We start from the raw sequence: 26,557 nt of genomic DNA on the forward strand, positions 1-26,557 counted from the left end.
GTCCTCTTTTTGAGGCATCTATGAAGCAGCAGTACTAATAGTATGAAATAACACCTTGCAGGGATAAATATATTTTGCCTAAGTTAGTTAATTAGGCCAAATTGAAAGCAACCTTTCTCTTCCTAGAATGCTTAAAATATAGTGTTCTAGTGTAAAACAGAAATAGGGAGAAGGAGTAACATTTGACTCCATATCTGTGAGAATGCACAATGATAAGCTAGTGCATTTCTGAGGTGTACCTCTTCCTCTGGGAATTTTTGCTGGACCAGAATTTCTTGGAGTCCTTGTCAGCGTTTAACGGTTGGCTGAGTCAAATGTTGAAAGGAAGCAAATGGTCTGATGTATGGAAGAGTGCTGATTGTATTAAGTAGGTCATCCGTACTCTTGTCTTTGTATATCTTCAACAGGTGAATAGCACAATTCCTGCATCTTTTGCATTCTGTTGCTTTTATTAACTGTAAAGGTCTGTGAGAGTTTCTTTGTCTCTTAGGGAGCCTAACACAAACTTTGATGTCACCGTTAAGTTTGACTCACTGCAGGCTTCCTCTGTGTGTGTGTGTGAGAGAGACGTGTGTGTATGCACACAAACAAATGGTACTGATATCACTAATAAAGAAGATGAGTCAGTATTTGGGGTAGTCTGCTGTGAGCACCCACAAAGAACTCTTATTTGCATAATACAAATGCCAATAGCGAATAACATCAAAGATACATGTTTTTAACTGTTAGCCAATTTCTCTTTGTCTTGTAGCAAGCTGAAGTGCGGTTGAAGTGTCTTCTGGGACTGCAAGGAATTTATAGCAGAAAAGAACTTGTTTCCCGGATGGATCTCTTTACTAGCAGATTCAAGGTAAAGAGATTACTGTTTGCCATTTTTTAAGTCTGGGTTGGGTGTATACACAGGGTCTGATGTTTTGATCAGAGCTGATCTCCCCACTCTCTTGTCTGACCTGAGATTAGAGTACTGCAGAAACCACCTGCTTGACTGAGTGGATGAAGGGGTTTTGCAGAGATGTTTCCCTCTGTTTCTATGGAATTTTCTGTTTCACTTTAGTTCATGCACAAAATGGTGTTAGCATGCACTGTGGTCAGTTATCTCCACCATTCATCCAGAGCGGCCCAGATTTTTTTACAGGATCTTTGGCACATGACAAAGAATTTCATATTCTAAAGGTCCCTTTTTTTGCTGCTCCTGATAATGGGTTAACCTTGTAGATACTGGATTGGCTGACCATGTATCACACTGATGTGGGGAACGGCTCTCTGTTGATCCACCATGTCAGTATGAATCTTGAAGAAGGATCCCTTATCTCCTTTCTGAACAAGTCAGATGATACGCTGTAATTTTGAGAGCTTGTTCTGTGACCGCACTGACCTTGTACACCGCCTTTATCATATTCCAACATCCTGACTCATTTAGGAAGTAAGACCTTTACTTTTTTAAATACTGCCCTTGGTAATGATTTCATCAGCTACTCTTATCCCAAGGGGGCTGGGCCTTTTTGGTTTTTGAATAAGAAAACTCAAAGTGCTGTGATTGATATCTCGGTCCCTCTGAATCAGTACGTAATCAGTGCCTGCGTGTGGTGGTAATTGATGTTCTTTTTGCGACAGGTGCAGGGCTTACCTGTATGTCAAAGCAGTTGCTAACAGTAAAAAATATCTATAGCATATCCTCAAAGAACAAGAAATAGATTAATATTGGTATCTTAAGAATAAATTATTCAGACTGAAACTTGGCTATCTAAGATTAACCCCTGTTTTAAACGGTTTTGTGGTAGTCCTTTATCTTTTCGGTTAAAGGAAGGTTGCTGTAAGCTGCATAAGCAACTGCAGGATTGGTGTTCACCGACTGACGAAATAGCTCCCGTCTGTCTGTACTGCTATTTCCCTCTGTGTGGAGGATGCTATACAAATGGATTATTGCGAACTCCATCCCACCAATCAAAAAAACCCAAGCCAAGCACACCACCTCCTTCCCCTGTAAACAAAAGAAACTCAAACAGCTTCACACAAAATACAGACTGATCTGGAATCTTCCAAAGTTTAAATCGTGGTTTCTCAGTGATGGGAAATTTAACTGTATAACCATCAATCCATTTCCCACAAGCGGGAGTTTCACACGCTCTCTCTGTTACCCTTGAGCGTTCAAACTCAGGATTCATGGACTTCCACACCTTGCAGCTGGGTTGTGAGAAAAAGGAAGGTGCAAAGTAAAATGAATCTAGAGATTTAGAAATTATATGTTAAGTGAGAAAGCTGTTAATCCCAAAACAAGCAAGCCCAAAGGTTTAATATACCGTAAAGGTATAGGCTGCACTGAGGAGTGCGAGTTCTTGGGTACATAGGGCAGGAAAATTTCCACTGTTTTCTGAGGTGTTTGCATGTGTACCAAGTTACAGTAGTGTGAATTCTGGAGGTCAGGAATATTGCCGCTATTCCATGAACTACCTTTATGACTCAAGTCCTAATTGTCTTTCCAGCAAGGCACTGGCTTCTGTAACGTGTAGGTACACGCACTTTATTGTTGATGGGAGAAACTGATTATATAATGCTTGTAATTCGAGGCTTACCTTCATTTAACATACTGAAGTGCCAGTAGTAACATCTTAGAAACAAGTTGTCAGTCACTTTTAATTTGTAGACTGCAGTTGATTTCTTGTGAACGCATACATTACATCTATAAAAAATATCATATTACTGCATGATTAATTCAGTTAAAAAATTAACATGCTGTTAATTTTCAGGGGCTGGGGAACTACTTGGTAGTAATCAAGTTGCCTTATGTCTCTTAGGAAATAGCTGCTGAAATAAAAATAAATCTCTGCTCTACTAGTGTAGATCTAGCTGTAGCAAAAATATATGTTTATTGAGAACAAACCATGTCACATCTTTTTATTGTCATTTTACATCCATTAGGATCGAATTGTGTCCATGCCTCTGGACAAGGACCATGAAGTAGCAGTTCAAGCCATGAAACTCTTGATGCTTATGTCACAGTAAATAATTTCTTTTTTAATTTACTGTATTGTTTTAATGGCAACAAGATCCAGATACAATCCTGATGAATCTTCCTGTAATCAGTTACATGCTGGGAAACAGTTACTCCTGGCAGGATATGAGTTACAGTTAAAGCTGCTCAAGACATGGCATTTTCTTTCTGTGAGAAATACCAATGTTAAGAAAACCCTTGTGCTGAGATTCAGTATGAAAACCACATTTTTATATCTTTATATTTCCCTCTGAAAGGAAATTCCACATTTTCATTTCAGTTTTTCTCAAATAGAGTATTTGCCTATCTTGGGGGAAGTCCCCACTGAAGATGGGGTCCCCTCCCCATCTTCTGTCCCAAGGTTGCCAGGCCTTGACCAGGAGATCAGGGAACTCTGCCATCTTCCCTGTCTCCCCACCTGATGCAGGAAGCCTTGAGTTTTGAGGCTGTTGCTAGAATTTGGACTTTCAGATTCTTGGCTCCATGGCAGAGAACCTGGGAGCTGTTGAGCCCACAGCAGACTGACTGACAGGAAATGAGCAAGCGTATGATATCTTGGTTTTGCTGAAGTGGAAAACTAACAGAAGAGTTGTTTTCTTGGGAAATTACCCTCCAGCCATAGATTTGGTAGGAAAATGGCGAGCTGGAAATGTGGGGAAAAACTAGACTAACGTTACAGAATTATATGAATCCTATTCTGATATATCCTTGAGCAGCATGTTTGTTTTAGAAATGGCTTTATTTGCAAAATATGTGAAGAATAGATTCTCTGTCCCTCTTTTTCAATGCAAAATGAGAATAAAAACCCCACTGCATTTCATTGTTAATACAGTTGAGATGTTAGGACTCAATAAGTGTCTCTTCTGTCTCAGAGTATAAGTTGAATTCTGCTGATGCAGATGCTCACTTCTATGTACAGCATGGCATATTGTCCAATAGCCTTGTGGGATTTCTTTTTCCGTTTAAGCCAGAAGTATTGGTCATTGCTAGATGAGGATGTAGACCTTAACGGACCAAATAATATGGTGTTGTAGGTATTTACATTAAATTTCAAGTACGTTTGTATATTGAAGTGCTGCTTTATAGTCTGATCTCCTATCTCACTTCACACTCCATTGATTTGAGTGGCATTTCTCTAGGCCTACTTCAACATACACATCAGGACAGCATATGATGCTGTGAACATAGTACGCTTTTCTGAAGGGAGTACCATTGTTTGGGCCTCACTGGTAGTAGCTAGGCTTGTATTGTTTCTGTGTTTACAACATCCATTTCTACATCCCTTGGTTCTCCATGGTGTGTAGCTATTGGAACAAAGCACAATGCTGTGTCTATGTGTATAACGTGTCCCTGTGCTAGGAGGAGCAGCACACCATTGTTGAAGTACGAAGATGCTGTACACCAGTTATGGCTGCCCTTGTTATGTATCTGAACTAACAAGTGCTATATTGGCACTGCAGCTGTTTATCATCTCTGGCTTTATTATAAGGGATCATGTTCTCATTAATGCAAGCTGCAGCTATAAAAGTTTGATCAATGTTTCTTTTTCCCTGAAGCAATTTTTTCCTAATTCTTCTTAAATATGATTTCCAATGTGAATAAATGCCTTCTAAAGTTTTCTGAATGACATTTTTCCATCATAAAATGTGGTTTTCATATGTAAAATGAATACATTTTGAAATTGTTTTTAATTAGGCTGCGTGGAGGCCTAGCAAATACATGCTTCTCTTTCTTTTTGCTCATCTGTTGCGTAGCCATCCTCCTTTCTGCCCTCCTCCCCCCCAGTTGCTCTAAGCCCTGCTGATTTGGCTTAATTATTGGAGTGATGAAAGTGGGAATTGGGGACTCAATAAGCAAATTCAATGACAGCTCTTCTCTTTGATAAGACTGGTACTGACCAGTCTATAAAACCTGTGTGAAGAGAATGCAGACAATATAGACAGTCACATGTACAGACTTCTTAATAAGAGCCTGCATCAAGATGCTTTTCTAGCAGGGTAAAAGCTTATGCCTCAGTACCGACAATAGCGTGGGAAAGGACTCGCTGCTGGCGTTGCAGAAGCAAAGAAATTTCAGGGCTATTGTGTCTCAAATAGGTGCGTCTCATAGCTGAAAACCAGCATCTGGATATTGAGCAGTAATGCTGCTTGATACATGCAGTAAAGCATGAAATGGGGTTGGGGACAGCAACTCCCCTACCTTTAAAGGGTAATAAATGACAGCTTATATAAATGGCACTTCTACTTGTATGCATTGATGTAATCAAATTTTTTGCTACTTTTGTGATGCTGTATGGGCTTCTCTGTGGATGGCTCATTTTTGTCATCTGCAAATTTGGCAACTGAATTCTAGTTGCTCAACTTGCATTTTCAGTGAGACATGAAAGACCTTTCAGATCAAGTTTCTATTTTTAAAGCTACTGGCAAGAATCTCTATCTTATGAACTCTCTATATTTGATTTGGAATCCTGGATTATTTTCACAAATAATATAATCTTAACTGGTCAGGTGCTGACCTTTAGAACATGTCTCTAATCTTGGAATAAATCTTTTGTTGTTTCATGACGTGTTCAGGCCAGGAGTAACTTTTTTCCTCCAGTTAGTCCATTGGGTGCTCTGTGACTTTCTTGGGGAAAACTTACTATATCAGTAACTCTCTTTTACTGGCTTCCATAATTGTCTTTTGGGTGAGTATAGTAGCAAGACCTCGTTGCCAATTAATTATTTTTGTGATGTTTTATGGTTGCAGTGGAGCTGTGCTCCATGTGTGTTAGTAACAGCTTTGACCATCTCTTAACCATCACTGCACTGCAGTCCTGTAGAATATACATTGACTACTCTGCGTACTACTGGCCCATAAAACTGCTCTGCTGGCCTTTACACTCTCTCCTTTGCTAGCTAGAGAGGCAGTGAAAAGACTGATCTTTTTGATTCACTTAGATGTGTTGCATTATTAAAAAAAAAAAAATTCCAGTGCTGATTCAAAACCCTCTTTATATGCGTATACCTGTTTTTTTCAAATCCATATTTATATTTTCATCTTGTCTATCTCTGTGAACTGAGATAAAAAAATTCAGTGCTGATTCAAAACCCTCTTTATATGCGTATACCTGTTTTTTTCAAATTATATTTTCATCTTGTCTATCTCTGTGAACTGTGAATTTTTTCTTCTTGTTTGTTGCATGTTGTCTCAATTGAATGCCAAGGTCTTTGGGCTAGTAGATTTCTATTTTTACACAGCATGAAACCCTCTTTATATGCGTATACCTGTTTTTTTCAAATCCATATTTATATTTTCATCTTGTCTATCTCTGTGAACTGAGATTTTTTTCTTCTTGTTTGTTGCATGTTGTCTCAATTGAATGCCAAGGTCTTTGGGCTAGTAGATTTCTATTTTTACACAGCATGATGCAGTCCCAAAACTGAAATGAGCCTATGCGGCTTAGCATAATAGAAATTATTAATGCTACTGAATTATGCATAATTGTTAGCATTAATGTTGCAAAGGATCTGAGAGGGAATAGAACTAGGAAGGAAATAGAGGGCGAAAACATGAGTGACAATGAGAGACCAAGAAATCTTACTGAAAACGTTGCCCTTTAGGAGGCAAATTAGCTTAGTGTGCTAAGTACTGCCAGACAATTCTGTTCATTTTTGTGTGCTTAACTGCCTAAAAGAGTAGAGGGATTTTGGAAAAGAGCAGCGAAAGTAATTAGGTAACTGTAGTAGATGAATGAGGAAAGGTTACAAGTGGTGCAGGTAGGGGCACAAATCTACAAATAGCTTGAATATGTAAATAGCAAAGGGGAAAATTACTTTGTATTACATTAGTTAAATGTAACTAGAAATTAAACTGAGTTTTAAACACAAGACTCTCAAGTTTGAAATCTGGAAGAGCTGCCTTAGTGAGAACTGTGAGTATATTGCACTCATTGAGGACTTCACATAAATAGTTTAAAAACTATTTAATGGAGCTGATAAGTACATTAATTCTCACCGCAGTGCTTTCACAGTGGTCAGTAGAGTTAATCCAACTTAAAAGTCAAGAAGCTGAGGCTTGTAAGCTCCCAGTGTCCTGCTTAGCACAGGAGGCCCAAGTTAAGTAGGGGTACATCACTGTTGTGCTTAAAAAATCTTAGTCTCCCTTCCGATTCCCAACTAGGCTGGGAAGGATGTTTTAGTTTGGAGAGGGAGGGGCCATGCTGTAGGAGAAACTTGAAAACGGGATTTGGCAAAGGGTGCCATGGCAAATAATATATTATATGTTACTAGTTCTAGTGGTACATGTAGGTGTCCCATGACAAGTAATTCAGTGTCAGCAGAGTTGAACTCTGTGATTCTGTAGTGTTATTTTATAGCTAAGCCATGGACTTCGGTGGAGAAATTGACGTTTGTTAGGCAAATGCACTGTATCTAGCAAGGTTATTCAGACAAGCCATTGTGCGGAAAAACAGTTAAGTTTACTGAAGGCTTAAATGCTATTATAAAAAGTGTTTTCATGTGACTGTAAAAAATAAGCTGAAGAGAGACATGCTTTGTGTACAAATAAGGAAATTATCCACCTTTGTCTTGTTTAGTGGCTTTTAGGAAAAATAAAGAAATGTCATCTTGAAGTTGATAGAAGTAGCATATGTAGCAGTGAAGCAAATTATACTGCACAGTTCTGATTTCTTCCATCAGTAACTTGCTTGTAGCAGATTAAGCACTATCAAAAGGGAATGGCATGGAGCTCCTCACAGCTCCTCTGTGATTCCTTCAGGTCCACCACATCCCTTTTCAAATGGAGTTATGGTAGTGCTTTGTCAAGCCTATTCCAAACAAAAGTGGAAGACCAAAATGGAACAAAGGCATGTGCTTTCTACTCTGTCTTCTCCTCTTTTCCATCCTCTCAGGTATATGCTTTCTTGGAAGTTGTCTTCAGCAATTTTCTGCCATCATGCACCTCTATTCAAGAAGCTTGAGATCTATTCTGAAATCTTACCTTTCCTGTCTGAAGAGTTAACAAGAAAAAATAAGAATTGCATGTCTCCTAGGGTTATGTTTCTTAAACAGAACAGCATACCATACAGCATCTGTCTAACGTGCATCTTCCTGAGTTCTGTCACAGCATAATCATAGAATCACAGTGTATTGCAACATGCTAATCCTATTTTAAAGTGGGTGGGAAGGGACTCTTGCTACATTGTAGTGGCAACCATGTTATCATCTCTCTGATCACCAAGGTGTTATCTTGAAATACCTGCAACGATAGCAGGGTATAAAGAGGGAGATAACAGAACAGATTAGCTGATTTTTCTACTTAAAATTTTTATCTCGGACATTAAAATACTTTCAACATATATTTTTTGGTTGATAGTGTTCAGTGCACGAATAATGTTTTATAATGTATTTGCAGATTTGGATGTTTAACTTGAATTAATTTTAAATGCAAGATTAACAGATTTTGTTTTTGATTGAGATGCTATACGTTGGATTACCAATGTCCCCATAACATGTGCCAGATCTTTCCCTGCACAGCCATTAAAACCAAAAAGAATAAGGTGGCAAAATTTTTAAAAGTGCATCAGGTGCATTTTTATTTTACTGTTGTGATTTTGATGGTTATCCTTGGTATAAACGATAGCACAGACCAAGAGAGGACTCCAGCAGTCATGTCTCTTGCATGCAGTAAAATGGAACAAAAAGCAAGGTATGAAATTTTTCAACTGGTGCCATATGCAGAACAAAATGGGTCTGTGATCTCCCCCTAGAATATCCCAACTTCTTCTTCATGACATGTTCACACTGAAGTGCAGAGAAAATGGTATGTCATGACATTGGTATGTGGAAGGCCATGCCTGTTTATTTTTAGGCGCCTAAACACTGGCAGGCACTTCTGGCTTAACCTTTATCTGTTGCTTGGCATTCTGAGGGCTGTAAATTTGCAGCAGTATTATTGCTATTGCTGTATTTGAAGTATTCTTTGAATGTTTGATGATTGGCTTATGTATGTAAAAAAGAAAGGCACCCATTTACTGTGGTAGTATTAGTGGTAGTGGTAGCAGGTGTAGTCAGCTGCTGCCTCTTCCAGAGGCAAGTAAAACCCCTAAGCACTCATCTGAGTGGGATTTATGAGTATAAACCTTATTGTATCACAGAGAGTAGTGGTTGAGCAGTATGTGAAAAGTAGTAGTAGTACATAGAGGTATTCCCTCCCACTCAAGAAACGAAAAAAAAGATCAGGTGCTCAAGTGGTGTCATGAATGTCTGTCAGCCTGTGCTGCAAAGGAAATGGGTTGTTTTCCCCTCCTTTGCTTCTGTGCTATTAGGGAGCGCTTCATACATGGCCAGAGCTATTGTATCTGACCTACTCTTGTCTTGAGGAGGAAGGAAATAACACTGCTGTAGATTAATGTAACTGGGGCAAATTCCTAGCCTCTTTGAAGACAAAGTTAAAGACAAGGAGGTTGGGATTTCAGAATCACAGAATGGCTGAGGTTAGAAGGCACCTCTGGAGGTCATCTGGTCCAACCCCCCTGCTCAAGCAGGGCCACCTAGAGACAGTTGCCCAGGACTACATCCAGATGGCTTTTGAATATCTCCAGCGATGGAGACTCCACAACCTCTCTGGGCAGCCTGTGCCAGTGCTCGGTCACCCCCACAGTAAAAATGTGTTTTCTGATGTTCAGAGGGAACCTCCTGTGTTTCAGTTTGTGTCCATTGCTTCTGGTCCTGTCACTGAGCAGAGCCTGGCTCCATCTTTGCACCCTCCCTTCAGGTACTTACACACATTGGTAAGTTCCCCCCTGAGCCTTCTCTTCTCCAGGCTGAACAGTTCCTGCTCTCTCAGCCTTCCCTCATAGGAGAGATGCTCCAGTCCCTTAATCATCTTCGTGGCCCTTCATTGGACTCTCTCCAGTATGTCCATGTCTCTTTTGTACTGGGGAGCCCAGAACTGGACACGATATTCCAGGTGTGGCCTCACCAGAGCTGAGTACAGGGAAAGGATCACCTCCCTCGACCTGCTGGCAACACTCCTCCTAATGCAGACCAGGATACCATTCGCCTTCTTTGCTGCAAGGGCACGTTGGTGATTCATGTTCAACTTGGTGTCCACCAGGACCCCCAGGTCATTTCCTAAGGAAAGGAAATTTCTAAGGAAAGACGGTTTCATTTGTACTGGAAAGGCAAGAGTCCTTAATTTCTACCCAAAGAGATGGCAGGCATGTTGCTGAGCTCTTCAAGATATCCAAACAATTTAGGCAAGGAATTTTTTTAAAATAGAAACACCCAGGTGTTGCATTCACTATTTCCATAAATGTGCTAAGAGGAGAAAACCTGAAATATAAAGAATAAAAAATTCAAATATAAAAAAAGTGTACATTTGACTGGCATGTTCATACAGGAAATTCCATTTAAACATAAGAAAAAAGTTTTTTACTGTGGGGGTGGTCCAGTACTGGAACAGGTTGCCAGAGAAGTTGTGGAGTCTCTGACTTTGTAGATATTCAAAACCTGATTGGACATAACCCTCAGCGACCTGCTCTAGCTGATCCTGCTCTGAGCAGGGGGTTGGACTAGATGATCTCCAGAGGTGCTGACATCCTCAGTGATTCTGTGATTCTATGTTGGCCTACTCTAGATGTTTGCATAGAAATTTCTTCTTTCTCAAGCTGTCCACAGTTTTTTAAAAATATATATAGAGAAAATGACAAGGGCAGCTTCATAGAAACTAGTGCTTTAAAAAAACTAAATAATAGATTGACATTAAAAAGAATGAAAGAAACCTTGTCAGACTGCTAGTTTATTTCAGTAAATTCCCCATAGCGTTTTAATGTAAAGACTTGCTATATCATGTATTTTTACTCCTGTAAGTGCAATTTATTGTCAGTCTTTGTTTTACTCTCACTTGTTAAACTTGTAGAAGTTTAATAAATTTGATACTTCATTCATGGCTTCACAGGACACACCAATGTTTATTCACATACTCTAGTGCACCGTGTTACCTCTTTCAATTTCTTACTGTTTAACCTCAATAAACACATTTTTACTCTGTTTCCCCAAGTCTGTAGATGGCTGAATAAGAGTCACCTAAATGTTTTCCTTTATGCTGATTTCATGATATAGATACCCAGAGCACTTTCTAGATGTCCTATTACTGCAAATATATACTCAAGGGAATTGCATGTTTAAAGAGGCCATCAAAACCTGCCTGAAGTATGTAAGGCAGCTTTTCTTCTTGGTTGAGGGCAAGCATTATCTTGCGAGATTGACCTATAACTTTTGGAGACATACCATCAGCACTTACATTTAAAGACCTTTTTACTGTTCTGGTGACCATTGTAAGCAACCTTGGAAAAAAATGTGAAAAATTCAAGTGATACATGAGTAAATACATTGTAAAGCTGAAATTCGTGGGGTATCAACTTCTATGAATGAGAGGCTATTAGCTTTGAGAAATGAGTGCTGTCTTCCCCCCCCTACTGATTTTTAAATCCCAGATAGTACTAAAAAAATATTTGCAATGGACACTCCAGTGTTCTAATGTCACCTAACGTGAGCTCACTTTTTTTCCAGTCAGGTTGGAGGATGTTTTGGGGCTTTGTGACTTGTGAGGATGCTAAAGGATGCGATGGGTTTGGAGGCAAATGGGCAAACGCAGGAAGGGCTGCTAATTTTTGTAAGACATCACTCCCAGCAAATGAAGAGCATGAATCCTCAGTTTTAGAGAAGGTATTGGACCACAGCTGTAGATGGTTTTGAACTGTTACTACCTGAGGATTGAGTGCAATAATAAATAAAAACCCTTTCCCCTCACCTGGCTGTAATAAGTGTAAGGATCTCATATGTTGCTCTCATTCGCTGAAGTAGCTTAGTCCAGTGAGATTGCTATGGCAGTAAGAAGCAGGCATCTTGAAACTGTAATCTTTGCTTTGGGCTTCACTCCTCTGGTATCTCTTCGGTGGGTTATTCAACCTTGATGCTTCCGTTCCCTTTTTGTAAAAGGCTGATATTAATACCATTTCTACCTCTTGTAGAGTGTTCTAGGTTTACTAGTTGACATGTGGTATTCTCAAGATGTGTAGCTGAATGAAAAAAATTGTGACTTTGAGTGTGTTTGCGCAGATAGGTCACAGTCAAAAGCATGCTATCAATGTGTTTTGATTTCTTTTTACATGTGACTGTATAAGCCTAGTGTAATAGAATATAGGTTTTAAAATACTGTAATAAACAATTTAAAAATAATTTGTACTGCAAAGTGAAGGCAGCTTCTTGTTTATTGTCTTCTATGGAGAATATCTAAGCATAAAGTAAAGGCATGATTTTCCTATTTTATTACTATTACTCTTTTTACCATGACCACTAATCAACCTTAATTATACTTTAATGTTCATGTCCATGTTCATGTTCATGTGTTCATGTTTAACCACCAAAGAGTGGTTAAACATTGGAACAGGCTGCCCAGGGAAGTGGTGGAGTCCCCATCCCTGGAGGTATTTAAAAGACGAGTAGATGAGGCACTTAGGGACATGGCTTAGTGGGTGGTGGTGTTGGGTCGACAGTTGGACTCGATGATCTTAGAGGTCTTTTCCAACCTCAATGATTCTATGATTCTATGTCCATGCAGTGGGCCTGATTCGTCATGACTTGCACAGACCTCTGTTTCTCTAGAAAGTGAGTAAAAGAATGCTGCCCATTTTGTTTGATAGCATTTTTAGATATGTCCTACAAAAATTTAGCTGTGTAAACAAGTGCATGGCTATGGAGAATCAGGTCTAGCAAAAGCTGGACATAGCATTCATAATATTGTTCGCAGATAAACCTGAACTATAACTTCTGTTGTTATTTTTGCCTAGGAACTGTGAGGATGTATTATCAGCTGAAGAGTGTGAAACGTTATACCAGTTTGTTTATACCACACACCGTCCGCTTGCAGTAGCAGCTGGGGAATTCCTTTATAAAAGGTATCTCTGCCTGCCTGCCTGCATGCCTGCTTCTTGCATATTCTCATTTGTTTTGGAATGAAGGTGGATTTATTTAAGAGGGACATTAAGCATTCATTTTTCTGCTGGAAGTGTGTACCACGAGGATAGTAGGTGTGCTTTCTTCTGCTGAATCAGAAGAGAAATGCTGTCTGGGGGTAATCATTTGTTCCCCTGCACAGCCCTGGCACAACAGGCATGAGAAAAGTTGCAAGACTAACATAGAGAATATGAAACAACTGACTGATCCATGCTATGCCATGCTATGTTGAGCGCATACCTCCTTTCTTTCTACTTTCTTTTCCTGTTGCTTTGCTTCTTACAAGCTAATTCATCACCTGGCATCTGCTAGATTTCCATAGCTTTGGTGATTAATCACAAAAATGGCCTCCTCTTCTCCCTTTGGAAGTTGCCTTATACATTGTAAAGGCTTTGAATAATGAGAGATGCAGCAGATTAAAAAGCCCTCCCAAATTTCTGTCAGGTTAATGAAGTACAGGGTTTATCTTCCCCAGAAGTAACTCTTATAAATGGGCTTCTTATAACAATGGTTGCATGAAGTGAATGGAGTTGGCTTGCTGAAAAGAGAAGAAATAAATATTCTGTCTCTATGGCTGAGAGAAATATTTTTGCCTTACAAAGAGGAATGAAAATAAAAATATTTTGGCAGGACTTTCGTGGGGAAAAATTCAGAAATAATAATGATTTGTGTTTCTCACACGTGCAGAATCTCCTCCTAGCTGTCTCTTCCCATCTAGCTGAACAGCTGACATTCTGGTGTTTGTGGAGCCAAGTCCAACAGAAAGACAAATGAAGATAAATTTCTGTTTTGATGAGTCTTCTATCACATCTGCTAGTCTTACTTAGTCTTTTGTGTTGGTCCTAATATTCTATCATAAATTAGATGTGTTTCTTCTCACAACACTGCTGCTTTTTGCCATTGAAGTGGTTGGCTGATAACTTTACTTTTTCTACCCAGCTTCCCAGTGCAGTGTGGACACTTTGACCCTGTAAACCTCATCTTTGTTCTTCTTTGCCCAGTTCTTCTCTCTGGCACTTTTGTCAGTATAGAAATGTTCATTCCAGTGTGATAGAGATGTTAGTGACACCCTCTTTTCCCTGGTCACACTGGTAGAATTTTTAGTATAAATGCTTATGCTTTCCCCCCCCGCTTCTTCTTGGTTTGCATGAAACCTCCTCAATGTCTGCATTTTTAACTTAGGTTACTTACTTAGCTGGCATAAATTATACCAGCAGAAGCACTTTCTGAAAGTATAAGCTTTTACTGACATTGAATAGTGTGGTCCTGCTCTTAAATCCAAGCCGTTTGGGCCTTCCATTAATCCGCGGGGATGACCTTCCTGTATTTATCTTGGGATTAGCACTTTTTGTGAGCAGTACAGTCACACTCATTTTGGATAAAAAGGGAAATGGAAATTGAAGTGTCATATTGTGCTTCATACTTCAGGCAGAAGACGAAGAACAGTTTTTCCACTGTATTTGTGAAGTTGAGTAAATTGCCTCTTATAAATACAAGATAATATGCTTTCTTTAAGAAGCTTCAGTTCCAAAATGTACCATGATGTGATTAATGGTCAGGTAGTAATATCTCTACTCTGTTGTTAAGGTTTAAATTCAGCCTAAAGCAAGCCCCTTTTCAAGCATGAGCAAATGCCTACCTCATTATATGTTCAGCGCTATGGAATCTCCATCTGTTGTCCAGAAAGCTGGCAGGGTACCTGTGGTACTGTCAGAAATAGTCTCTGCATCCACAGGGATAGCAGATCTCTCATAATGGAAAACAATCCAATCTCATTTCCTTTCATCTGATAACAAAGTCTGATGTGATTTGGAGTAAATAAGTAGACATTTAGAAGAAATACAATCCTTGGGATCTTAACAGAATTAGTGTTACATTGGCAAATGAGTATAAGGAGAATGTGGCAGAACTGGACTGACTTCCTTTTCTGTTGGCAGCCTGCTTAGTCATGAGGGAGATGAAGAAGTTCAGCCCAAAGGAGGAAGGAAGTTTGGGGCGAGTACTGACCAGTTGAAAAGATTAATACGTTTTTTCCTGGAGAGTGAGGTGAGGAGAATAGTCCCTGCAGTAAGCCTTTTAAATCCAGCGTTGCATGTTAAATCAACTGTTGGCTTCCTTTTGAAAGCTATTTCTGGTGGTGAGCTCTGAAATGCTTGGTGTTTGGGATGTTGCTCTCTAGGATGAGTTTTTAATGAAGACATTTCTGTTCCGTTGTATTAAAACTAATTTACAGCTATCCTAATGGAGAGAAACAGTGCTGAAGCAGCTTCTGAAAACAACCTGAAAGACTAATGCCACTGAGTGAGGGTTTTTTGGTATGTGTCCGTGTCTTTCTGCAGGCATATATGGGTTGCTGTACCATGGCTCTATGCTGACTAAGAACTGCGTAGTTTTGCTGAGAGTTTTATCGGCTTAGGTGCTGTACTTTACTATTTGGCTTTTGCAGTGGTGCAGATCTATGTCTGGCCAAAGTGTCTCAGGCACAGCAATTTTGAGTCTTTCTGCAAAGAACTTCCCAGACGTTGCTTAAAATGTTGATGCGTTTCTAGTCCCAAGGTTGGATTTTCAGTTGTTATGATCAGCAATATAAAAGCAATACAGAAGCTAGTTTTAAAGAGATTACTTAAATTGCAAAGGAAAGGTATCCTAAAAAGAGAAAAGAAAAGCTTTTTTCCTGCTCTTCCTGCTTTTTTCCCTACTTTTTCCTGCTTTGTATGAGATTGAAGACATGGTATTTAAGTGTTCATTAGCCTCAAACTAAATACGTTGGAATACTGTGTGTGAATGAAAAGCTTTGTAATTGGAAAAAGGGAGAGGAACATATGAAGCTGTATTTCTTTTAACGATGTATTTGCTTCTGTGAGCTTGTGTTTTTAATCCCTAGCTACACAAACATGTTGCATACCTCATAGACAGCTTGTGGGACTGGGCAGGCAAATTCCTGAAGGACTGGGAGTGCATGACCTCTCTTCTATTAAAAAATGCTGAAGAAGATGGAGAAGGTGGGTAAGCAAAGAGCTTAGTTTTGTCTGAATGGATCTCTTGATACTGTTTTTTGAACTTTGCCTTCAGCTAGTTTAGGCTCATTCCATGTTGCAATACCTTTTTATCCCAAATTGTGGTCCCCAAGGGCCACAAAGCAGATGCAAATCAATGCACTGCCAGTGTGATATTTGTATCAACTTATTTGTTTTATTCAGTATTCTGTATTTATGTAATGTCAGTTTAGAAACTTTGCAAGAATACTTGCATAATTAAGCCATAATGCTTATGTAGCATTCACTTTTTTGTTTGTTTGTCCAAAACTTAAGAATCTAAAATTATTAGTTGATTGAAGTGCGGTGTTGTCGGACTATTGTTCACGCCTGAAAAGAAAATGAGTAATGTGCTGAGTTCATAGACATCTAACACTCTAGAGGATTAGTTTTTTGTAGAAATATTTTAAAGTGAACTTAAATAGTAGTTATTGTAGTAGAACTGGAGGTGGTTGTGTGATTGAAATCAGAGTTTGTAGAACCAGTGGGTTAAAGCTTTTTGGTACTCAAAGCAGCAGGTTTGTCCTAAATGAGATAGTAATCAGTAGGAGTAGGCCTTGTTAAAGCTGCCTGTGTTTTTGGGAGCCAAACTGCCCTAAAAAGTTTAGCCATGAGAGGAATAATTACTTTTGTGTTCAGTAAATGTAGAAAATAATTTTCTTCAAATTAAATCAAACGCTCGCTGGGTGTCTATTTAGCAACACTGCATCTTTCTTTCTGTAGTGTCCTTCCAAAGTTGCTCAGATAAATGAGTAGGCTTTACATTAGCTGTTGCTGCATCTTCATTTTTCTTTTGTGTGATGCTGAAAGGAGACTGATTTACTTACAGCACTGAGTGATGCCCATGAAAGTGCTCTCATTGAAATTATCCTCGCAACGGTTAGAGAAGCAGCTGAAGGTCATCCTCCAGTGGGAAGAGGTGCAGCCAAAAAAGTCAGTGCATCTTAGTCTTATTTACTGTCCTGTAATCACATCCTCTTTGCCTTATGTGCTTTGCTAGACAGCATGTTCCTAGTACTAGGTATATCTTCAGAAATAAAATGGCTTATTTTTATGAAATGACACAGTGTCTTTTGACCTCTAGATCTTATTAGTAGTGGATGTTGAAGGAGATGAGCATTAGAGGAAAGCCAGTTGAAGCATGTTATTGACAAATGGTGAGCATTTTATCCACAAGCTATAGCTGTTCAGCGATTTGCATCTAATTTAAGGTTGACAAAAAAATAAAAAAGCATCTGGTTGTCTCCATGGAAAAATACCTTTATCTTAGCTTGATATGGTTTAGACAAAGGCATGTGAGTTAACCTTGGGTTACATGTAAAATTCCACTCAAATCTAAGAGATTTTATAATTGAAACAAAATGCTTTGTCTGCAGATTCTGTCAGTAAAAGAGAAGAAAATACAATTGGAAGATTGTACCAAAATTACTGAACACTTTATTACGGTGCTTCCTCAGCTCTTGGCAAAGGTAACTAACAGCTGGTCTGTGAATGCATGTTAAATATTTCATTAAAATTCCTACAGTGTACTCATATCCTGTTTTTTCTCTGCAGTATTCAACAGATGCACAAAAAGTGGCAAATCTTCTGCAGATTCCTCAGTATTATGATTTAGATGTTTACAGTACGGGACATCTAGAGAAGGTGACTGGAAATTGGGGTAGTCGGTTCATGTGGAATGTACTAAATTTATGTGACAATGTACAGAGTTTAGCGTGACTTGGAACAAGCAGGAGGCTGTTGAAATATGAAGAAATGGTCTCATAGCTTGAGGAAGGTGGTCTTATTCAGGCTTTACTTTTTTATTTGGGTCTGCCAAAGAAAAGCCTTAGTCCTTGTCAGTTCTGATATGCTGTGACTGGCCCTGGCAGATGATGATTTGTGGTTTCATGTGGTAAGCCTGGCCCTGGGCTTCTCATTGTTGGGTGGAGAGAGGGTGGGTTATGCCATGTGTCTAAGCTGGTGCCTCCCAGGAGTTTACTACAGAATAGGTTTCATTCTCCTTGAAGACTGACTCCCAGCTGCTGGGAAATGATAGTAACTGAAAGATAAGAATGGAGATAGTATATCTGCTGATGGGAGAGGGGTGGTTAGAAACGGATAGATGAAATCCTTGAAATAGCGTAATGTATTCTTAAGCAGGGATGTTTACAGGGAGGTAATGTTAGGCGAACACTCTTAGGTTAATTTCAGCACAAAATCTTAACTGGAAGAGACAGCGTCAGCAGAATGGCAGACGTTACCTCCTCTCGCTAAGAGTGAAGACCCCAGTTGCTGACATGATCTGAAACATTCTTCATCCTCTGCTGCCGAGGGAGACAACTTCCATTGTTTGGAGACACACACCTGTCCTTTGGAAAGGCATTTTTTATTCCCTACCTTTGTCTTTATTTTTATGTAGTGCCAAACGTGTATTGCTAAGTAAACTTAAAGCAGTTGCTTCACTCTTTAGGAAGATCCAGAGACAATAATAACGAAGAAGAGCTCTATAAACCCAGAAAAAAAAGTTGTATCCTCTAATCCTGCCCCTTTGCTCCTTAGACTGGCATTTATTTCATGTTGGTTGTATGACCTATAGAGATATATGGGCCTAGTGAAATGTATCTAAAGCATGAGTGGATTTTCGTGCTATTTACCTATAATACCCCTTTTATCACTTGCAGCATTTGGATGCTTTGCTGAGAGAGGTAAAAGACATTGTGGCCAAACACTCTGACATGTCTGTTCTTGAGGCTTCCTCCAGGACTTATTATATCCTCTGCAGTGAAGAAATTGCCATCTACAACCAGGTGGATCGTGCCCGAACTCAGCTGATAGATGAGTTGATGGGACAGCTTAACCAGCTACTGGGTGGCTTCTGGCAAAAGGTGAGTGTGACTCATTGTGGAGATAAACGGACTGTTTCCCTGTGAAAAAAGAAGACACAAAAATTAAGGGGGATATGAAAATATTCTTTGCCTGCTGTTTCTCTGCTTGAGGAGAGCCGGGCTTTCAGAGATGGGTTTGCACCTCTGAAAAGATCGCCTGTTTACATTTTAATGAAGCAGATGTACTTTGCCGGGAGTAGAGTGGGGAAAACAATAAACGAGATATTCTTCACCAGCACCGGGTCAATTTATGTCTTCTGAATATTCTCGACCTAAGCTCCATAGTTGCTCCATCATTGCTCCATTACCATGCCAAAGATACTATGTGCAAGACCAGCTAAGAAGTGCTGTGGATCTATAGGTGATGAGACTGTTCCCAAAAAGGTACAGTTCTGTACCTCTACATATTTGACTGTACACAAGATGCCCTTTGTGCTGCCACTTTGGCTGTGGAGATAGTACTAGGAAAAAAAAAAAACAACCCAGCAGTCTGTAATGCAGATTGTATAACTGTGGGGTCTTTGAAATGATGACTTTCCCCTTGAAGGAGGACTGCAGAGTCTCCCTCAAAGTTTTTCATTAGTTCTAAAAAGCAGAAACAGCTGGTGGTGATATGAATAGCTTGCTGGCTGAACTGAACAACAGAAGCCCGCAGCTGATCTGATCAACTGTGCCGTCATGAACAGGTGTCATGCCGTGGTATGAGAGTTAACACTGGCAGGTTTTTATTGGACACTGGGATATTGTAAAATGTGTCAAGCCAAAAAAACCCCTAACCTCAGATTGGATTTATTTTGTTGGTCTTAAATAGATATCTATGTCAATGTGGGAGAATGTGTACTTATGAGAAACAAGATAAGTGCTAGACCAGGGATTCTTCAACTCCTTCGTAGTGTGATCCATATCTAAATAAAGAGATTTTCTCCTGGAACCCCTCCCTTCTAATTCCTGGTTGTATATACCATCTCCCATAATCACGTAGTATACTTGTGGAAACTACAGCAATTGCATCTATGGGAAAGTATTTAATATATTTTTAGCTATCTTTGAATGTGATCTGGCAGCTGGAAGCAAGGAGGGTCAGTACCATGTGAACAGTTAGCTTTCCAGAGATCCCTAACAACTGTGTGAGAGACCATGAATGGCCTGTGAGTCTGGGGGTTAGCACTTCTGTGTTAACCTAATTGCTAGTTTTTACTCTGTGTTAGCAATACTATAGTCTAGGGAGGCTGCCGTGGGTTTATTAATGACAGAGACATTTCCTTATACAAAACTTATGTGCAGTCAAAGAGTTGTTTTCTTTTTACTGTAGAGGAAGACACGAGTAGCATGGTTAAAGGTAAAGGGACTGGGGAGGGCTGGAGGAGAGTAATTCAAGCTTGTGGGTTGGTTGGGAAAAGAACATAGCAGTTACTTTGCCCCACACTGGCTAATTCCTTTCTCTTTCCCAAACTTTAATAATTTAGGAAGAAGGATTTTGTACGGATGCAGGAGAAATTTCCCGGATGCACTCTGCTCTGAGAAGAATAGCAGCTTTTCATAAGTGAGATGTTTGTTTACACTATTTACTTCCGCATATATTTAAGTGTTGACCTAACAGGTGCAAAGTGAGAATTGCTCTTGGTTGTTGGGCTTAATAGGATTTTTCACAAGAGAATGAAAATGACCCCTATGAGAGGTGCTGCAAGGTTTAGTTTCTTCTTAACAGAACTGTACTCTTGGATATGGAATTCTTTTTGGACTCCTTACTGAGGTTGGAGAATCAGCCCTAGTGTGGCTAAGAAGTGCGTGCTACGGAGTTGGGATGTCAGAGTGGACACAGAGATCCTCTCTGTGGTGCTTCCCTCCTAGCTGGATGCTTTTGCACTGCCTTACTGTCAACACTGGTGGTCAGTCTGAAGAGGGTATAGTGAATGCAGTCTTTTTTCCCAGCAGATGTAATCTGCTTTGTTTGTTTTAGTTTATTTGATCTGCTTTTGTTAAAAGATGGACTTCTCAAAAGCTTGGTTCTCCAGGTATTGTTCACCAAGTAAATTATCATGCAAGATAGTAGAGGGCAGGGGAATTGGGCCGCCTTCTCAATGTGTCTTTTACCTCTCCTGCATGCTAGGGCTGGTCTGGTTTTGCAAAGAGAAGTCTAACGTTGAGTTGCGAGCACTCAAGAGTATTAGAAGCTTCTTTTAAAGCAGGGTAGGAAAATTGTTCTTTAGACCTTTTTGGGCACTTAGAGAGTGTGGATAGAGTATAGGAAAAGGTACAGAGCTCAAGCTTCTTTTTCCTCTCCTCGCAACACTGCAGTTTTGTGGTAGGAATGCAGACTGTAAAGCTGTGGAGTAAAGGCTGCAACGTTAGATCATGAAAAACTTAATTTCATTTCCCCCCCCTTATAATTAGTAATTAGTTGTTTAAAGTTATTGCTGTACATCGGATGAAGGCAAAAATAGGATACATTTAACCTGTTTGGTCAGGTGAGATTTCATTTCTTTCTCAGTGTATCATTGTTGTTTCTTTTTCGTTGCAGTGCCCATGATCTCACCAAGTGGAATCTGTATGACAAGACTTTAAGGTTGCTGGTGTTTGAAATGGAACATGGGAGTTTGCCTGTTCTGGTGAGTTGTTAATATTTAACATTGAAAGAGGTTTTTCTTGTTGAAAGCAGGAAAATTAGGAAATATTAAATAATCTTATATATCAATGTCCTATGAGGCAGGAAGATACTGTTTCCATTTCTCAAACTGAGGCTGTCTTTGGTATAATGTTACTGGAATTGGTAAATTCATGCCATAGATTCGTTTATTTTGGAGATTGTCCAAAACTATGATAATCATCTGGCATCTGGATTGATCCTTTGTCATGCTCAGTACTTCCCATTGATTGCACAGTCTTGCTCTCAGTACGTATTAAGTTGTTGGGACTGTGAGGAGCCCCTTATAGATTGCGTGTAACCAGAAATTGGAATACTTTGGACCTGCTGCTTGCAGATTGACTCTTGGTGAAGATGGTTTGTAATTACCAGCTGTCTCAACTGCAGCCTTTTGGTTGTCTGGTTGCCTCAACTCAAACATTGGCTGTGCCAAGATGGAGGTGTATACCCTGGGATTACAAAGTGAAGTACTCTAGCAGTCATGAATGTCAATCAGCCCCTGTTTTCAGAAGAGAACTTGAGGTTATTGGGAAAGGGGTGAAATTTAGCTGGGTAGAGAGACCCTGCAGCCAGTGGGTAGAGGTAGACTCCTTTAGATGGAGCATCAGCACACCAAGGTTTGGCTTCTGCTCTGAATTACCCTCTAGAGGAGTCTGCCTTTCACCAAAGACTGCAGAGAAATCCTGAGAAGCTAAGCTAAAGTTAGCCTCTGTGAACACCTTTTAGTACATGGTTACTTTCCATTGAACTCGTCAAGACATCAGAATTCTGCAGAAGCAGCACCTTAGTAATGAAGTTTCTCAGGAGGCAACGTTTGCTTGTATGTAAACCTATTAAGTTTATTTTGAGGGTCTAAATACTTTACAGTGCAGAAATGGTCGTGCAAGCAGCATGCAGAATGTCAGGCTTGGATGCTTTGTTTAGTCCTAAGCTTTTTGCTGTTGAGCCTTTCATGTAAATAAAGGACATGTGTTTTTATTTGCAGATGATCCTGCCAGCTCTCCAGTGCACGTATTTTTCTCTCCTGTGGCAACTAGCTGCAGTTTCAGAAAATTCCCCTAAGGTTGGCCACTCCACGTAATTTTGAAACCCAGAGTTGTGCTTCTAGAAGTTTAAGTTGCTTTTCTCTTCTCAGATTGCCAGAAGAAAACAGGCTTTCTAAGAAGATAATTTGTGTGTTTTCTTGAGGAAACCAAATTGAGTTGAGGCTTTTTCCCTCTGTCTTGCCCTCTTTTTTAGAAGTGTTTATGCTTTTTCAGTCCGCAAGAGAGCAAGTGAACAATGGTTCACCTCTATTTTTACTGCAAAACATGTGCATCGAAATCCTGGGGCTTGATGGAGATAAGGAGCTTGTTCTACTGCCAAACAGTTTGTTGTTTTCTTATTTTAAGCAACAAAGAATATTCAGTGAAAACTCCAGGAAGTCCTGTTGCTTTGTTTTGGTTTTATTTTCTTGTTTTACTTATATATTTCTGGCAGAAAGTTTGAGGAAAGTGGTAATTTTCTCGTCAGCTGACTACTTACTTTCTTAATTGGTTTTATATAGTGCCAAGCTCTGGCACGTATTTCAGAAGACAGTCTAGTTTAAGACACCAGAGAGGAAAACTCTTTTATGCTTTGGTTCACGTCTGAATGTGTACCTGTGCGGCTCCTCTTTGTGGTGATTTCTGACTACACTGAGTGCTGCTACTTCTGTCATTCTGTCCCCTTCCCCTGGTGCTCTTGTGTGTACAGGACAGGATGCTGACACGGACATTTGTTTTGTGTGAGAAATGCTAGCTAGGAGGTTACCCGTTTGGTGACTGATTCACTATCTATTCCCGTCCCGTTCCATTCCTGTGTGGATGTCCGCATCTCTCACTGCTCTAGTATGTTCTGCCTTTCAGTCCAGACACGATTAGCTTGACTGATAATGGAGCAGCACATTTTTTAATTTGGCCGTTCATATGGGAGCAGATTCTGATTGGAAGCACAATGTTACGGCCCACGCTGCAGGGCCAAATCTGGGTGTTGGCAGATAGAGAAGTTCTAAGAGCAAAAAAGAACATTTCCTGGACAGCAGTTCTAGGACCTCCTCCCCCAGTAGTGTTAAGGCAATGTTTTGCCTCCCCCTGTGCTTCTCAGCATGCCCTGGGATGGATCCCCTTTCTTACAAAGGTACAGTTGCATAGCGTGAAATCAGCCCTCCTGTAAGGGCATTCCTCTTCTATTGACTGCTCAAGGCTCAGTGCGGTGCAACAGCTGGGACCTAGTGAAGGATCAGAAAGTCTTCTACGTGGCTGTGGGCAAATCAAATAGTGTCTCTTGCTGGATTCGTCTTAACAAATAGAGGTGTCTAAGTTTCTGAGTGCCAAAGGTAGCAGCGTAGTTAAACTGCTTTCCCTCTGTAGTCAATAGAGGGAGAGAGAAGAGCAACTCCAGAAGGCAATTCACATTGAAAATTGGGTGGGATGGACCAGTTTTTCTGACTCTACTTCCATCTCTAAAGTGGAAATCATTATCACTGCTTTATAAGGATAAGCTGAAGTGAATTCTGCAAATCTTGTAGCTGCTTGGAGGGCTGTATAAGGGACTACATGCTATTAGAGGTGCCCATCCTACAGATGGAGAAACAAAGAGTTTGTGACTTGCTGAATACCACTAGCCTCAGCAAATGTGACAGATGCACATGTCCTACTAGTATTTGTCACATTTCTGCACCAGTGAGGGGAAGTATATATTTTTATGGATTGACCTTTCTATCCCAGATATTGTGCCTGAAAACAAGACATGGTTTTAAAGTTCTTCATAGCTAGCTAGCTGTTGCCACTGTGAGATGTCAGCTTCTTTCATAATGTCATCAGCTGTGCTATCTTAAATGAGTAATATCAGTGAAAGAAAGATGCAACTGTTGTTTGTTCTGTAATTCTCTATTGAATCATAGTCCCTAACATCTTTGTCCTGTCACTTTTCCTAAATACGTTTTTAGGAGACCCTTTTTGCACTAAGAAGAGAGCTGAGGCGTTTCAGTCAGATTTGCATGTGCTTCCTCCACCATGAGGGAAAAGATGTAAGAGAAAAGGTTTGTGTTTCTCTATCACTTAAGTGGCGTTCATGCTCAGTCCTCCTTTTAAATGCCTGCCTTTCTTTTCATACTAGTATTTTCTTCTACTGATTTTTGCTATTTTTTGTCTCTTAGCGGAGAAATAACTCTTTAAAAAAAACAATCTTCAACTATTTATTTTAAAGGAAAATTAAAGTTATGTTAGTTAAAATGCTACAAAAGTTAGTGCTTTAATCAAGCATAGATAGGTGTCTGCATGGGTCCATCTGCAGAATCAAGGCCTGCATCTGAATGACTCAATTTGCCAGTTGATAATCATTGTGTTTTCTGATTCGACTGATCAGTGTACTGGTTGCTATCGTGGCTTTATTAATGCCTTGCTATGAATATTACTTCAAAAATAAAAAAGTTGGAGAAATTGTCCAGTGATTCACATGTAAAAAGAGAGATATTCTAGCCTAATAGAGCTCTTTTTCCTTCCCATGGAAGTTTGAAAATCTTTAGGTGGTGTTCATGTATGATACTTGTATATACTGTATCCTAAGGTAAAAGTTCTGGAAGGGCTTAGCTGTGGCATTTTACCACAGGCTGGGGCAAACAGAAATCTTCAGCTTACAAGGAAGAGGTAGGACAGAATCTAGATTGTGACTTATGGTGTTTGATGGAGACGCAAAGTGGAGTTGGCATGAAAAATAACATGGTCTTTAAATCCTTCTTTGGCTTTGTTTGCTTGATACAGGCCTTCATGATACTCTGTGACTGGTTGCTGATTTTGAGTCATCAGGATTCAAATAATAATGAAGAAGCAGTTGGACTTCTAGATTATCTTCCTAACACATCACTTCAGGAAAAACTGCTTTTGTTTATCCAGGAACATGTTTTCATAGAGGAAGAAGAGGAAAGCAAAGGTTAGACATCTTCATCACTGGAGAAACAGTCTACCATTTTTGCTGTCATTTGTTGTCTGCACTGAACGTATCAGGAAAAGAGGCTGATCTTTTTTTTTTTTCCCCCCCTCCCTTGGTTTTTTTTGGGGGGGGAGGTTTGGCTGGGCCCCTTTACAAGCAAAGTGGCTCACCTGTTGTGCACTGATCTGTATCTAGTGTGGATCAACCACAGGAAATAGCTGCCAGTTTACGCCTAGGTAGAAAGGGCTGATGTAATGCAGGGATGGGCGAGAATGTAAAAAGTATTGGGTAGACTGATGTTGGTGGTAGAGATGATGGTGTTAGCCACCTCTGTGGAAGGTCTTGCCATGTTACAGTGTGACTGTGTCAATGCATGAGCACTTCTAAGCCATCAGAGTAAAGGTCTAGTGGATTTTGATTTGGGGAGCGTGGGGCAGATTTTGTGGGAAATAGCTATGTACTTGTTGCTCTGTTGCCTTTTTCAAACACATTCAGATGACAAATTGAGGCTGTTATTGTGAAGGCTGGTTTCTTTTGGGAGTGTTTTGAAAATAGATTGTTAGTTCACTGTGGTTTTGAGGCTGAGTTCAAGTGTCTTGCTTTGAAAAAACAAGCATTGTTCTAGATTATTGTGTCAAACTCTTGTCCTTCAGCTGTTCAGATGGAGTTCTGTGTTCAGTTTTGGGCAGCACACTTATCCAGGTCACAGTGCATATGCAAGAAGAGATGGGCCTAAATTGCAAAAAGGGAGATAGTAGAGGAGAATCCTTAATGGTGAAAGTAGAGATACAATAGCAAAGATTGCTCAAGTAGGTTGTAGTATAGAATCATAGAATCATTAAGGTTGGAAAAGACCTTTAGGATCATCGAGTCCAACCGTCAACCCAACACCACCATGCCCACTAAACCATGTCCCTAAGCGCTTCATCTACACGTCTTTCAAATACGTCCAGGAATGGGGACTCAACCACTTCCCTGGGCAGCCTGTTCCAATGTTTAACCACTCTTTCAGTAAATACATTTTTCCTCACGTCCAATCTAACCCTCCCCTGGCACAACTTGAGGCC

At 39.9% G+C, this 26,557-nt stretch overlaps 1 protein-coding gene across 1 annotated transcript in view; it reads left to right on the forward strand.

The window, feature by feature from the left end:
* The window catches only part of LOC103900633 (cohesin subunit SA-2), a 63,123-nt gene that overhangs the window by 22,676 nt on the left and 13,890 nt on the right, over window positions 1–26,557 (forward strand). The window contains exons 11-24 of the mRNA XM_009281346.2: window positions 752–850; window positions 2,920–2,999; window positions 12,828–12,935; window positions 14,931–15,039; window positions 15,878–15,995; window positions 16,858–16,961; window positions 17,405–17,497; window positions 17,583–17,672; window positions 18,692–18,895; window positions 20,362–20,438; window positions 21,417–21,504; window positions 22,525–22,602; window positions 24,511–24,600; window positions 25,322–25,490. Coding sequence (XP_009279621.1) covers window positions 752–850; window positions 2,920–2,999; window positions 12,828–12,935; window positions 14,931–15,039; window positions 15,878–15,995; window positions 16,858–16,961; window positions 17,405–17,497; window positions 17,583–17,672; window positions 18,692–18,895; window positions 20,362–20,438; window positions 21,417–21,504; window positions 22,525–22,602; window positions 24,511–24,600; window positions 25,322–25,490 — 1,507 coding nt within the window. The remainder of the gene's footprint in view (window positions 1–751; window positions 851–2,919; window positions 3,000–12,827; window positions 12,936–14,930; window positions 15,040–15,877; window positions 15,996–16,857; window positions 16,962–17,404; window positions 17,498–17,582; window positions 17,673–18,691; window positions 18,896–20,361; window positions 20,439–21,416; window positions 21,505–22,524; window positions 22,603–24,510; window positions 24,601–25,321; window positions 25,491–26,557) is intronic.

Source organism: Aptenodytes forsteri, unplaced genomic scaffold, assembly GCF_000699145.1.
Source record: "Aptenodytes forsteri isolate BGI_AS27 unplaced genomic scaffold, ASM69914v1 Scaffold212, whole genome shotgun sequence".
NCBI lineage: Eukaryota > Metazoa > Chordata > Aves > Sphenisciformes > Spheniscidae > Aptenodytes > Aptenodytes forsteri.